This window comes from Cnephaeus nilssonii (assembly GCF_951640355.1).
Source record: "Cnephaeus nilssonii genome assembly, chromosome: 7".
Lineage (NCBI taxonomy): Eukaryota > Metazoa > Chordata > Mammalia > Chiroptera > Vespertilionidae > Cnephaeus > Cnephaeus nilssonii.
Window position 1 is genome coordinate 86,758,641 of NC_137078.1, and position 15,467 is coordinate 86,774,107.

Consider the following 15,467-nt stretch of genomic DNA (forward strand, 5'->3'; position numbering starts at 1 on the left):
GCTGTCTCACTCTCACCCTGATATTCAAGGCCCCCATGATCTGGCCCCTTCTTTCCCACCCTCATCTCTGTCTCCCTTGGGACTTGCTTGGCATGAATGCACTGGGATGTCTGCCAGTCAGAGGCACTGCATACCTCAGGTCTTTGCTCACACTGTTCCTTCAGCACATGCCCTTCCCCTATTCTCCTACACCGCTTTCAAGGTTTCTAGCAAATGCTTCCTCTTTGCTCCCAGAGCACGGAGGCTGTTTCCACCTATTGAATATTCATGTGTACCTGCATTAGCTGTTTACATGCCTGTCTCCCCCAAGAGACTGCGATCTTCTTGAGAAGGGAACTGACTGGATCTATTGGTTCCTGTATTCAGCACAGCATCCGGCAGATAGGAAGTGCTCAGGGAGTGTCACTGGAGCTGTTTGTTGGCCACAGATGGCCCCCTTTAAGGCTCTGGGGAAGAACCGCTTCAATCAATAACCCAGGGAAGCAGGGCGGAACCAGGGCCGGTCATGGAGGAGGCTGGAGGAGCTGCCGGGCATTCTGCAGTGTGCGGTGTGTGGGAGCGCAGTGTCCTCTCTCCTGCAGCCTTTCTGCTTCTGTTCCATTCATTACCTTCTCTGGTTCCTGGAGATTGGGGTTCTCCCCATGAAACCCTAGACTCTCTCCCAGGATCGCTCCAAACCTTTCCATGGTGAGGAGGGGATCCTTTGAGAACAGACCTTCTGATGCATTAGATATCAGTTTATGACTTTCTTTTCCATCCCATTTTATAGATGGACAAACACCCAAGATTGTAGAAAGCACAGCGAGGATCAGAATCTCAGTCTCCTACTCCCAGGTGGTCAGTAAGGCACTGAGGTTAAACATGTGGACAGCAAGCCCAGTGTTTGAGCCTCTGTCAGTGGTTGTCATACTTTAGGAAAGTAACTGGACCTGTCAGGGCATCAGCTTCCTCATCTCTAAAATGGGAAATGGTAACTCACATCTTGTAGGGTTCCTGTAAGGTTTGATAGGCTATACCTGAACAGTTCCTGGCCCCAAATAAACATCAGTGTTAGTTATTACAGGAGTTAAGCCCGGCGGATGTGGCTTAGTGGACTGAGCGTTGTCCCATGCACCAAAGGTCATTGGTTTGATTCCTGGCCAGCGCACATGCCTGGGTTCCAGGCTCGGTCCTCGATGGAGGGCATGCAGGAGGCAGTCGGTCAATGTGATGCTTCTCTCTCACCGATGTTCCTATTTCTCCCTTTCCCTTCCTCTCTCTAAAAAATCAATAAAAATACATATATATTTTTTTAAAAGACCGCACATTATCATTGTAGGACTCTTAACCACTTAAAAAGCACTTTGATGTGCACAACCTCAGTATGAGTTGGAGCTTCCTTACAATGCGGTGAAGTAACTACAGCAGTATCATAACACCCATCTTACCGATGAAGAGGAGTTGGGGGAGGCTCAGGAACTTTCCTGAGGTCTAAGTATGTATTAGGATTGGCGTTCTGAGTCTCAAACCTGGGCTGTCTCTGCTGGTGACCTCTTTTAGGGCCATTAATGAGTGGATGAGGCTAGCCTGAGATTCTGTAAATTACTATAACATAGGTGCAAACTATGGCCTCATTAGGACCAGAACCTGTTTTCTTTTTTTAATATATATTTTTAATGATTTCAGAGAGGAAGAGAGAGGGATAGAAACATCAATGGAGAGAATCACTGATCAGCTGCCTCCTGCACACCCCCTGGGGATTGAGCCTGCAACCTGGGCATGTGCCCTGATCAGGAATTGAACCTTGACCTCCTGGGTCATATAGTTTGATGCTCAACCACTGAGCCACACGGGTCGGGCCAGAACCTACTTTTGATCCAACCAATAGAGTGCCTCATGCCTGCCATCGTGTCCATCAGCATCCCTTCCTTCCCTGCCAGACAGAGCCTGGCACACAGCAGGGCACTTGATGGCAGATGTATGGGGAGGATTCACAGTTCCCAATGAAATCCATGCAGGGATTTTACACAACCTCCATATTTGCTAGTCCACGTCTTCCAGATACTGTGACGGCTCTGGGAGGGCAGGGGGAGTTTGTTGTGTGCATTTTCAGCAAGCCAGCGCCAGACACATAAGAGGAGCTCAAAAGTACATGACATTAAATAAGGAAGTGACTTCTAAAGCATTGGGCCAGGAATCAGAGACAGGGATCCAGTCCTGAATTTGCTTCTAACTCACTGGGGTCCTTAGGCAGCCCACCCTTTTCCTGCCCCTTTGGAACTCATTGTCCCTATTTGTACAATGTGTGGTAGGGCCAGATCAGTGGTTCTTAGCTCTGTTGGTAATTAGAATGAATCTCAGACTTAAAATAATGGGTGGATGCCTGAGACCCACCTCCGACCAATTAAAATAGAATCCCTGGGGTGGGGCATTGGTCGTTTTTAAAAGTATCTTGGGTGCCTCTAATGTATAGGCAGAACTAAGAACCTCTGAGCTAGATGATCTCTTACTGCCTTTTAAGTTCTGCAATCACATTTCAGCATGCTCCTAAGCACAAAGACTGGCAGCCGCCCTCTGGGGCTACACCTGCCCACCAGACACAGGGGTCCCACTTCTGTCTGTTCTGCCATACCCTCGCTGTGTAGGCTTATCTTTGCCCCAGGCTCTCGATCAGTATCAGCAGGGTTGGTGAGAGCTTTGGATGTCACACATGCGGAAGCACTTAAAAATGGAACACCATGGTCTTTTTACTGTCTCTAGTTTTGCCTTTTCCAGAATGTCATATAGTTGGAATCATACAGTGTGGCTTTCAGACTGGCCTTTTTCACTGAGCAACATGCATTTAAAGTTCCTCCATGTCTCTGGCTAGAGCTCATTTCTTTTTGTCACTGAATAATATTCCATTGTATGGCCGTACCACAGTTTATCCATTTACATCTTGAAGGACTTATTGGTTGCTTCCAGAATTTGGCAATTATGACTGAAGCTGCTATAAACATTCATGTAGGTTTTTGCATGGACCCAAGTTTTCAATTCATTTAGCTACATACTAAGGAGAGCAATTGCTAGATCCTATGGCAAGGCTACATTCCTTTGTAAGAAACTGCCAAACTGTCTTTCAAAGTGGCTGTACCATTTTGCTTTCACACCAGCAACGAGTGTGAGTTCCTGTTGCTCCATATCCTTTGGTCTTGTCAGCTATTTTTATTCTAGCCATCCTCAAGGTGTGTAGTAGTATTTCATTGATTTAATTTATAATTCCCTAATGACCTAATGTTGAGCATCTTTTCATGTTTATTAGTCACCTGTATGTCCTCTTTGGTAAGATTTTTATTCAGATCTTTTGCCCACTTTTTAAATTGGGTTGTTTTCATATTGTTAGGAGTTTTTTTGGTATATTATTGATATAAGTCCTTTATCTGATGTATTTTGCAAATTATTTTCTCCTAAGTACTTCTTTTTTATTGAAGGGCAGCTGATGAGGGCTGAAAAGGTGGAGCACAGTGAATGATTCTGTATGCCAGTGTAATGGTGGATACACGATACCATGCATTTGTCAAAACCGACAGAACTGTGCAATACAAAGGGTGAACTCTATTCTAAACTATAGACTTTAGTTAATAATAATGTATCAATATTGGTTCATTAATTGTAACAAATATACCATACTAAGGCAAGATGTTAACAATAGAGGAAACTTAGCCAGGGAGAAAGGAGGTATCTGGGACTCTGTACTATCTGCTCAATTTTCTGTATGCCTAAAACTGCCCTAAAATAAAGTCTATATATATATTTAAAAAGAATAGTAACTCCAAATGAAAGGGAACCCCTAGTGAATTATTCCATTGGCTCCTCCTTGCTTACAGGATGAAGCCTACCGTCTCTCACCACGCCCAGGGAGCCCTCCACAAGTTGACCGCTCCTTCGTCCATGGGCCACCCCTCCCTCTGCAGTGCAGCTGAGCTGAGTTACTCAGGCTCCGTCAGGGATTCTGGGACTTTGCACTACACTCTCTTGGCCTGGAACATTCTTTCCCTTGCCTGGTCAGCAAATGTTTTGAAAAAGCTTCTGCAGACGTCAGTTTGGGAACACAGGAATGACACCAGCCCACAGCACTTGCTTCTGGCAGGACCGCTTTCCTGTCAGTCTCCTGTACGAAGCCGAGCATACCCCGCTGGCCCCAGCCTGGCGTTCAAATGAGCAAACAGGAAAAATAATAAAATTTCAGTAGTGAAACTATTGCTCCTACAGTACTGAGGCACAGTTCCCAAACTGTGCATCAAGCCACCTTAGGGTGCCACATTAAATTCACAGGGGGCACAGTAGAATGTTTAAAATTTGAGATAGTCAACATCTGTTGGCTATGGAGAGAACTACGAGTTCAAGGTAGTTCAGTTTCATCATTAGGCTGTGCTACATTCTTTTAATGTCCTCTTTGAGAACCTGCGTTTCTAGTGGTTGCTATGATAAAAAGCAAATAAAAGTCAGTGTGCAACAGGAAATGAGGGTGGTGGTTTCCAACCTGATTAGAGAGTTTGACATGTTTTTCAGTGCCTAACAAGCACACGGATTCCACTAATTATTGTAGTTATTTAAGAAATAAATAAAAATATTGTTTCATTTATATATAGTATTTTTAAAATGACAACTGGCTTGGTAAGACATAAATTCTTATTGATTCAACTACTTAATAAATCAAACTGTGAGGTATTTCTTTTGGGTTAGGGGCTCTATGAAAAAAATTACTGAGACACTAATGGTGGGGATAAGTGTGAGTTGAGAAAGTTTGGGAACCCCTGGTCTAAGAAATCCTCCAATCCAGGACACATAAAAAACCCTGCAGGCTGTGAAATAAATTTAGTGGGTTATAACCAGCATTTTTTCTCATTAATAAAATAGAATGGGAAATAGAACGGTAAATAGAACACACTGCATGTAGCAAGGGTATTATTGTATAAAACTTATGTTCATTGTATACATACAAATAAGCATAGGTATCTTAGGTCGCAATGTAAAATGTCTATGTTTAGGTTCTAATTTAAAAGTTTGGAAAACCACTAAGACCCTAACCTCCTTATTTTACGGATGAGAAAACAGACCGGAGAGTGAGAGCTGATTATTGCAAATCATAGCCAGCCACCAGTGAGCACCGGGCGGCCACTCTCACAGGCACGCTCCCAAGGCAGGCCTCATTCTGCCTGGTAGAGGTGTGGTTACTCAAAGTCACAGAGCTACAGAGGTGAGGGACCAGGTACCCTCACTTTGGTCCTAATACCCATTTGCACCACACAAATGCAACCAGCCATACCTAGAACAAAACGGTTTTAATCAATTGCGTCACCCTCACTCTCCTGGGAGCGGAGCAACAAAAAGGCTCGGCTCCTGCCCCCAGAGAACAGTAAGGCTTATGTGTCTCTCCACACTGCAGGGCCAGGGCTAGACAGGCAGGGCACAGTGGGAGGGAGGGAGGGAGGGAGGGTGGGTGGAAAGCAAGGAGAGAGGAAATGGTGGGCAGCTCGAACACAGGAAAGCAAAGGGGCCCCTGCTGGTCTGTGGGCCCAGGGCCCAGCCCCAATGCTCCTGGCTCTCCCCTCCTTGGCTGGAGAAAGGTCATGAAGAAGAGACAGGGGAGCAAGTCCCAGCAGCAGGAGGAGCAGCAGCTGTTTCCTTCGCCAATAAATAGACTTCATTACCAAGGAGAAGAGAGGGGTGGGAAGAGGGACTGGGTGGGAGGGGGGAGAGAAGCTGCCACCTGTGTTGCTGGGATTAAAGCAATGATGAGATAGTGCCAGACCCCCCACCACTATCCTCACCCCCCTGTCTTCTTAAAACTGTGAAAAAGCTTTTAACATGGCCCTCCTGTCTCCAGGGCTGCTCTGAAGCCTGACTGAGAGGAGGCACCTGGCAGAGACAGGGGCGGAGGGAGGGAGAAAAAGAAGGGGGCTGCTTCTCCCCAGAGGCTGCAGCTGGAGGGCTGGAGCCAAGTAAGCACTGAGGGGAGGGAGGAGGGAGAGGGGAGGAAGGATGAACCAACTACTAGGAGCAGCTCTGAGCTGAGAGCCAAGGAGCAGAGAGAGGGGGGCTTGGTGAGTGGTGGGGTGACCGCTGCATCCAGTGTAAAGCTTGGGGCTGCTGAGGAGGGAGGGGACTGAGTTAGGGACTTTCCCATCTGAGTGGCTCAGGAGACTCCCCCTCCTCCCCCCAGAGCAGCAGGGGACAGAGAAAAGCCATCACTTCTTTGGTCTTTGTGGCGGCTCTGCATGTGGGGTGAGAGGAAGGGGAGAAAGGGAAGAAGGGCCCTTAGCAGGGAGCCCCACCTCAGCAAGAGTAGGCCTGGCTGGGAGCTCTGGCAGAAAGGTCACAGTGAGGCCAGGAGCGCCTGAGAAAGGAGAGTAGCCGTAGTGTGGAAGGGCTGGCGTGGGTGGGCAGGGTACAGTGTGGTGCCCCCTCTCCCCCACCAAGGTCCTCAGGAAAGGCCGAGTACCCAGAGGTGGCCAGTGAGAGCAGGCACAGTGGCCTGGCCTTGCCCACACCAGGTCCAGGGCTCCCATCCTTCCTTCTGCTTCCACCCTGACACAGTGGCTCTGGAGGGAGGGTGGGACCCCGTCCTTTTTCAGAGCCTTCCCTGAAGACCACGGAGGAGGGAGCTAGCCTTGCCAGTCAGGGAGCAAGAGTGGCAACAGGTCAAGGCTAGCCCTTATGGACTGGGAATTCCAATCCCCTTCCTGCTGCCAACAGAAGGGTAGGGCAGCCCTTGAAGACAGCTTCAGCCTGGCCTCCACACCTGAGGCAGGCCAGAGCCCTCCAGGGACCTGGGAGGGGAGGTGGGGGGCAAAGGGAGGGGCTCCCCCTCCTGCTCTTTTGCTCAGGGCTGGGGTCAGTCAAGGGCAATCTGCCCCAAAGTCTGAAAGCCAGCAAACTGTAGCAACCCCCACCCCCAATGCCAAACTAACAAACAAAACAGGGGAAATGAAAAAATGGGGTGGGGGAAGACAAACCAAAACAGAACCCCCTGCCCTCCTGCCCAGGGTGGAGGGTCCAGCCAGTAGCAGGGGCTGGGGACCGGGGCTGAGGGTCTAGCTGGGCCGGCACTGCACCTGGCCCTCGGAGCTGTCCTCATCGTCAGAGGCCCCAGCACCCCCGCTGCTCAGGCCTGTGATCCGGTAGCCCATGTTGAGCAGCATCACTTCCAACGGGTCTGCGTTCATGCGCCGCTGGTTGGCCTGGGAAGCGCCCTCCATGTCCTCCACAACTCTGCCGGTGAGGTCTTCACTCTGTGGGGGAGGGACACCAGGATGTATAGGAGAGGCACACATATGTGTAGGGGACATACACGCAGACTGAGCTATACATATGGAGGAGGATGTGCACACCAGATGTCTATGGGTTTATATCGGTTTGTCCATATGTATACATGGATAGAAGGAACATACACACTGGAATATGCATGGGACACCCACCAAGACATATGTGAGGGATACCCACATGGGGAGGGACACAACACCCTGAGTTATATGTAAGGGATCCACATGCTGGGATAGATACTGGGGGGAATACACACATCAGTGTATACATGGGGTGGTCTGCACCAGAAAATGATGGGTACACACCACATCAGGACATGTACATAGGGGACCATGCATGGGCATATGTGAGGGAGGACACATACTGGGTACCTAGGGAGGGGGTACAGACACAACTCCCCATTCTTTGCTGTTGCCACTCCCAACAGCCCTTCCTTTATCTTTCTTTTCCTTCCTCAAGGGAGGGCCCTGTAGGCTCTCTTTAAAATTCGAAGAAAATTGACTTTGGAATTAGACACCACCTGCCTTCTGTTTGGCCAGCTGGGAAGAGGGAGGTGGTGGGACAGAGGGCCCTGGCAGCCGCAGGCTGGCCCACCTGGCCACCCGCCCTGGGAGTGGAAGGGGCCACACTGTCCTCCTACGCAACCTTCTGGGGTGGTGCTGTCACTCCCATTCCAGTGTGGCGATGACAAAAACCTGGGTCAGACATGGTGAAGTCCCTTAGGCAGTGAGTGAAGGGACCAGGATTCAAACTTAGGTGTGCCAGACTCCGAAGCCTGAACACTTCCATGTGACTGAGGGATAGGCCTCCGCACAGCTTCTGGGGGACACACCACAGTGTTATATGAGGAGCAAGGTACCTGGGAGCCTGGGGTCCCCTTCTCGTGACCGGTGCTGGAGCTGGTCTGGCCCCCTCCCTGCCCGCCCTTGGTTCCTGTGCCCTGAGACATCTTCACAGCTTGCTCACAGAGTGGCCCTCAAAGGCAGCTCTTGGCCCTGGCACTGCCCACCGTATCTGAACTGTCAGAACTCGACGGCTCCCACCTTCATAACCTCGAGCCCTCGAGTGAGAGCTCACTCACCTTCCGGGGGACCCAGTTCCCTTCCCAACCCTCACAGGCTCAGCCGGAGGCCCTGCACAGGGTCCATCCCCACCCTCCACACTGTCTGGCTTCGGCCACCTTGTCTACACCCTCACCTCTGGCCGGGGATTCCACAGCCGTACCACAGGGTCGATGCCGCTGGTGGCCAGGAAGCAGTAGCTGGGGTGCGGCTGCAGGCAGTTGACAATGGACTCGTCCCCCTGGAGCACGCGGACTAGGTTGGTGGTCTCCTTTTCCCAGATGAAGAAGGAGCCATCGTCAGAGCCACTGACGATGTACTGAGCGTTGCTGGCGGGGGGGTGGCAAAGGGCAGGGAGGTCAGGTGGGGTACTGCCCTACAGCCTCAAGGAGAGGCTGTGTGGCTTAGGGCAAGGGGGACTAGGGAATTCTGTATCTGCTCAGCCCCCAAACTCCAGGGTCTTCACTTGACTCAGCACATGGTGGTCCTCTCCATACTGCAGGACTCCAGTCTCGGTTTAAGTGTTCTCTTAACTCAGAGCCAGGGAATGCCTGGGTCCCGCCAAGTTACTACCCCAAACTACATCCTAAGCTCCGTGGGTGCCAGGATCGGGTCGTGTGTCTCTGGGAACACCCTAAGCCTTCCTTCAGTGGTCCTGCCTTCCTGGACTGAGACCCCACATTTTACACACTGTGGACAGTTAGGGGGATCTTGGTGGAGAGATTCTCGATCCACGTTCATGTGTTTTACCTACCAAAGTGCAACATCTACAAAGGAGGGGTGGGGGTGATGGTGTGGGACACAAGCTGTCCCTCAGGACCTGAGGCACTGTTCTGACCATGATAGGTGTGCCAAGACTGCCAGCCTCATACCTCCAGCAGGAGGAGGCTCCAAGCACCCAGATAAAGAACCAAGCTCCACACATGGAGGCAGAGGGAGGAGGGGGTGGGAGATGGAGGAACAGAGCAGGTACTGCATTGGATGCGCTTATGAATTACCTCATTAGTCCTCCTCACTGTGGCTCCATGAGTGGGGGTTAGGGTTTTATTTTACATGTAAAGAAACTGAGGCCCACAGGGGTGAAGCCATTTGCCCCAGGGTACAGAGGCAGAACTGGGACTTGAGACTTCTAGAAAAAGTATGCCCTCACGCCCCCCAACCTCCTCCTGCCCCATCAGGCTGTGCCCTGCTCCTCTTCAAGGCCTCAGACCTGCCAAAGAAATTGGCCTCCTTGATGTCCGTGGTGGTGTTGCAGTGGCCACAATAGCGGAACTGGTAGTCGTAGCTTCGTTCCCGCAGCACCATCTCGTCTTCTGAGATGGAGTCCTTGCGGCTCGTGCTGCGGAGGCGGACTGGGCCACCGCCACCGCCAGCTCCCTTCTTCTCCTCTGGGGGCAGAGAGCAAGGGAAGGTGAGGGTCCAGTCCCTCTCTCTCCTCTCCCATCTTCCCCGTTTTCAGCCCAAGTACTTGCAGTGTAGGCTACCGCCCTCTACCCCTGCCCTAGAAAACTGGGAACGCCCGTGGGAGAGAAGCTTCTTTGGACCCAGTCCTTGAGGATATTAAAAATGAGACCTCTGATGCCAGGAGAGCCTTGGCTCAGGTCCCTGAATAATGTCTGGAAGCCCCAAGGATGCACAGGCGCAAGGTCTGTTTCTGTGGAGGTGAGAGGCAGGGAGGGGTGGGTGAAGCACTACCAAGAAAGTTTGAAGGGTTGATTTTTCTAAACAGATCCATCGTTCTGAAGGCAGTGAGGGCCAAGCCCTTCCTTTCTAGAAGACAAGTTATCATGGATCCCAACTGAGGCACTGATGGATTAAGGGCCTTGGGTAAAATCACACCAACTTTCTCAGTGCCCTAAAAGTGCCTTGTTCCTGCCTGCTTCAGGGCCTTTGCATGTGCTGGTCCCTATGCCAGGAACTATTCATCTCCCATAGCTACACTTTGTATCTGGTTAACTCTTCCTTCTCACCCTTGAGATCTCAGCTTAAATGTTTCTCCCTCAAGAACCCCAGACAGCCGTCAAGCCCTCCCCCATATACCTATACCATATCAGGTCCCCATGGCACTCATCCCACTCTTAGTTTCTCCTTCATCCCTTGGTTCCATCACTAGGCTGTAAACGCCATGGAAGCAGAAATCCCATCCGACTTGTTCACAGCTGTATTCCCAGGACACAGCACAGTGCCTGGCACATGGTAAATGCTTGATAACTTCAAGCAAACGGATCACTGGCATGATTAATAAATTGCAAAGGGGAGAGGTAGGAGTCCATGTCTGCCTCCAGTGAGCTCACCTTTCATGTTTACAGACCACACTGCAATCACCCAGCCTGCTCTCCGCAGCTAATGGGGTGAGCTGAGCAGGGCTTCAAATGCTCTCTGTGCACATAAGGCAGCAGGTTCAGAGGCTGTGCTCTGCCCAAGGTCACATGGTCACCACATGGCAGAGCTGAGATTGGAACCCGAGGCTCCACACCCTGCATCCAAGGCATTTCCACTGCCCTCTGCTGCTGTCTCTGTTGCAAGTGTGCCAACGGGAACAAGCACAACCCCGGCAGCTGCCCCTCACTCAGATGCCCAAGGCCCTGTCTGTGAGGGGTGAGAATACCCTGCCACCCACACATCCTGACTGGGCTCGGCCTACTCTTGTCCCAAGTCCCAGGCACTACGCCAGGTAGGCTATTGCTAAACCTCACAGAATGGGAAGTGCTATCCTTCCTCATTTCCGGATGAGGAAACTGAGTCTCAAAGAAACCAAGTGAGCGTCTCAAGGTCACATGGCTTCTGAATCAGCATCTGAACCCAGGCCTCTCTAACCCGAGAAGCAGGTCCTCTCCAGAATGTCATGTAGCACCTCAAACAGGAAGAGTGACGGCAGCCCCTCCTCAGTGCCCACTCACCACCATCGTTTTTGGAGAAGAGGGCGGCCGTAATGTCACGGCCCAATGCATCACAAGCGCTGCTGTGGGCCTGCTCCGGGAACTTCCCTTTGAAGTCATCCAGGCACTCCAGGGCCTCAGCCACGTACTTGAGCTCAAAGAGGCAGCGGGCCAGGCGGAAGTGTGCCTTCAGATGGCATGGATTTAGGGAGATGGCCTTGAGGCAGTCTCTCAGGGCATCGTAGTGGTCACCATCCCTGGATAAGAGAGTGTGGCTTGGAGGTGGGGCCACATGGCAAGCAAAGAATCATCCTCACTCAGTCCCCATTTTCTGTGGCCACCCCAGCCCATCTCTGACAGATCTCAGAGCAAGGGTACTTGGGGATGAAGAGAGTCTTGGCTCAGCCCAGGAGACCAAGTATGTTAAGGAGGCAAGTCAGGAACCCTGAGGTCTTGGGGGTGGGGTGGGAGATGAGTGTATGGCAAAACCCAGTGTCAGGCTGCCCTCTGCTGGACACAGCATGCTCCTGCGTACCCGTTCACCCCAGGCACCCGCAGCTCTGCAGCAGAAGGCCTGGCATCTTGCCCATCTCAGGCTCCCCAAGCCCTCCTTCCCTCTTCCTCCATGCACCTCCTCAAATCTCCCTGACTGGCCTTCAAAGCCATGTCCAAGGCAGGGAGCCCTCAAGGACACTTCTGTGGTCTGGGGAAGCCAGAAGTGCCAGGCGGGAGACTTAGGGTCTGACCAGCAGGCAGTAAGCCCTCGGCCAGACCCCCCTCTGTCCTGGCTGACTGATCCACAGCAGCTGTAGCCTCTACCTCCTGGGGCTGGAGGATGGGGCCTGACAGACTGGCAGAGTCAGCTTTCTGGAAGCTGATGGTGGTGGTGGTGGTGGTGGTGGTGGCGGCGGCGGCAAGCACACCAGGAGCTACAAATCATCCCCACTCACTTCTCCAACCTCTTGAAGCATGGGTGAAGGGAAATGGAAATGTTTCTTTGTGGAGGAGTAAGAGGGGCGGGGTCAAGGGAGAAGCCCCTCCTCCCACCCACCCTGTGCCAGAATATAAGATACACACTCCCCAGCACCCATAGACGGTTCCCACCTCTCATCTGGAGAGCCAGACGGATCACAGGAGCCACTTCTCCTTTGGGAGCTATTTTATTCCTTTCTGGGCTTAAGACCCAACTATGCCAACCAGCGCTCCCAGACCAGAGCTGGTGGCTCCTCCACCGAGCACAGCTCACAAGCCTCGTGCACAGGGCCAAAGCAGGCCCGACAAGGAAACGTCCTCCTGACCCTTCTCTCCTACAGCACTCAGGGGAGCATCCATCCCTTGCAGCAGCCATGCTCAGACCAAGAACAAGCAGCTCAGCCAGTGTGGGGCCGGAAGCAGACGGAGTGCTTCCATGGTGTGGCAGTGCCAGAACCAGTGGCTGTGATGAGGGAGCCGGGGCTGTTTAGAAACCAATTACCACCTGCAAGGTGCCCCTCAGAGCTCCTGGGGAGAGCCAGCCAGAGACCAGCCAGGAGCCAGAGGGCGACAGCTCCCACTGCATCCAGGAGCAGATGGCAGCCCTGGGGAGCCTGGCCTGGACAGAACGTGACATTCTAGGGGTCACTGGCAGGCATGTGAGAGACAATGAGGAGAGCGCAGCCTGGCCCCAGGGCTCACCCATCCAGACGAACTGCCAGATCAATCTCCCTGAAAGGACAGCCCGCAGCACATCCCTCTTCTGCTCAAAACTCTTCAGTAGCTGCCCATCATCCACTGAATCGAGGCCAAAACACAGCCACTGCCCTGCATTCCAAGTCCTTCCTAGGCCGGCCCCAGGCTACCTCACAGACTCATCTCCTGCCAGTCCCTTCCCGAACCCTCTGCTCCAGCCAAATGGATTTGTTGTTCTGCAAATAAGCTCTTCAGTCAGTCCCCCACCCCCAAGCCTTTGTTCATACCATTTCATCTCCCTGGGAATGTCCTTCCCCCACAGTCCCCTCCTCCTTTTCATCTCCTTGTCTAAGCCTGCCCACACTTAAAGCCCATTCAGCGCCACATCTTCCTGATGCTTTCCGGATTGATGCCGAACTAAAGGGACCCAACCTTTTTTTGAATGGTCAGACCATTCCAAAAGACCTACTGCTTCCTGCCTCTTTGATGACAGACCATGTCCCTGTCTTTGTCCCCTGTCCAGAGGCTGGGCGCTCCGGGGCACAAGATCTTAAGAGTGGCAACTTTGGCCCTAACCGGTTTGGCTCAGTGGATAGAGCGTTGGCCTATGGACTGAAGGGTCCCAGGTTCGATTCTGGTCAAGGGCAGGTACCTTGGTTGCGGGCACATCCCCAGTAGGGGGTGTGCAGGGGGCAGCTGATCGATGTTTCTCTGTCATCGATGTTTCTAACTCTCTATCCCTCTCCCTTCCTCTCTGAAACCAATAAAAAAAATATTAAAGAGTGGCAACTTTGTGTCCCTAGTACCTAGTGCATATTAGGAGCTCAGAGAACATGTCGAGGGCACCCACGGGCTGGGAATTTATCAGCCTCTCTTAGCAGGAGTGAAACAGCTCTCAGGCTAGAGTCTGGATGAGGACCCACCCAACTGCTGGGACAGTGAGGTGAAACACCTCAGGATGGCCCTCCAACAGTCATCTCCTGGATTTGGCTGCCATCTGAGCCCTGGCAAGCTCCTGATGCCTCAGCTAAGGCCTGTGGGGTATCACCTTCCCAAACCCCCACCCACCATCCTGCTGACTTGGGTGGGTTTCTTAAGCTTCCCTCTCTGGCCTGCCTAGTTACAGCCAGACGATGGCACACCAGCTGGCCTGTCTGTCTGGGCAGAGCCGACGGATGCCAGACGGAGCAGAAATGGCTGTGGGCCCAGCTCTATCCATCTCTAGTCCTGGCCCTGGCTGGGGGATGGGGTCTGCCTGTCTGCTTGCCTGCTGGTGCTGCAGGCAGAAAGGGCTGGGGGCCCTGAGGATCCCCAAAGATAAAGGGTTCTTTAAGATATGGACCTACTCCTTTACCACTGGCCACTACAACCCAGCACGACCCACAGCCAGCTTCAGATACCTGGGATCCTGTTTGTGCTTGGTCCAAAGGGTTTAAGAGCCAGGAAAGCACTCCCCAAGGTCAAGGAGCGGCAGAATCATTTTAGACAAATATTAACTGAATTCACCAAACACCTCATTTCCATCTAGCAAGATTCAGCTGCTCCTTCAAAGTCCAACTCCAGGCCCAATTCTCCAACAGTTGGGATTAACCATTCTCTCAATTCTTACTTCCCTAGTGACCATAGCACTTAATAACAAAGCACCACGTTGAAGCTACTTGTGTGCATATTCCACTTAACTGTGAGCTTCCCTGGTGCTTGAGACATCCTGACTAATGGGTCGGGTGTCTGCCCACCCTCAGCCTAGAGGAGGGGAGAAGAGGCCTGGGCCCAAGAAGCCTTAAGAGGCTGTGGGATGTTACTACCACCACCCAGGGCTCTATCAGGCCCACTGCCTTTATCCCTCACCCTGGCCCAGACCCACTCACCACTTGCGCTTCATGTAGGCAGCAGCTCGGTTCCCGTAGAGCATGGCATTGTGAGGGGCCCTCTGCACAGCCTTGCTGTAAAGCTGAATGGCCTGGGTCCACTGCTGGCAGGCAAAAGCCTCATTGGCTTGCTGTTTCACACGCTCCAGGTATGGGGGCAGCTCTACCTGGGGGCTATGGGGGATGCAGAGCCACGTCAGGCCAGCCAAAGAAGATCAGAGCAGACCCTCAGGAAGTCTGTAGCCGTGTCTGAGGGTCACCCAGGCTTTCTTGGCCTTTGGGATCTGCGCCACATCTTCCTGATGCTTTCCGGATGCTTGGCCTTTGGGATCTGCACTATCATCTAGAAGAGGGGACCACTCCTATCCTTGGCCTGAGTTACTGTGACAGGTAATGGGTACAATTCCAGATACTCTGAGCCAGTAAACAAACAATTGAAGCATAAATGAAGCTGTCCTAGACAGGTTTAAGGCAATTTTTAACCCAACTCTTGGGCATGATAGTAGCTGAACCCACTTGCCTCTATACTGAGCCGAACCTTGTGACCACCCAAGTCCCTCCCATGGATCTCTCTAGAAAGAATTCTGTTTCTCTCAAGGGCTAGAGGACTTGAAAACCTCTGTATCCAAAGCCCAGCACAGGACCTGACAGAGAACAGAGGTCAGTAGATGCTCTGGGATGGAGAAAAATATAATAGGAGAGGCCCA

At 52.1% G+C, this 15,467-nt stretch overlaps 1 protein-coding gene across 2 annotated transcripts in view; it reads right to left on the minus strand.

The window, feature by feature from the left end:
- Positions 1-5,288: 5,288 nt before the first annotated feature.
- WDTC1 (WD and tetratricopeptide repeats 1) overlaps positions 5,289-15,467 on the minus strand; it is a 55,457-nt gene continuing 45,278 nt past the window's right edge. For both annotated transcript variants that reach the window (XM_079778168.1, XM_079778169.1), the window contains exons 12-16: positions 14,761-14,934; positions 11,246-11,481; positions 9,556-9,733; positions 8,482-8,674; positions 5,289-7,253 (exon numbers count right to left, since the gene is read on the minus strand). In XM_079778168.1, the coding sequence (XP_079634294.1) occupies positions 7,056-7,253; positions 8,482-8,674; positions 9,556-9,733; positions 11,246-11,481; positions 14,761-14,934 (979 nt within the window). In that variant the 3' untranslated portion in view covers positions 5,289-7,055. The remainder of the gene's footprint in view (positions 7,254-8,481; positions 8,675-9,555; positions 9,734-11,245; positions 11,482-14,760; positions 14,935-15,467) is intronic.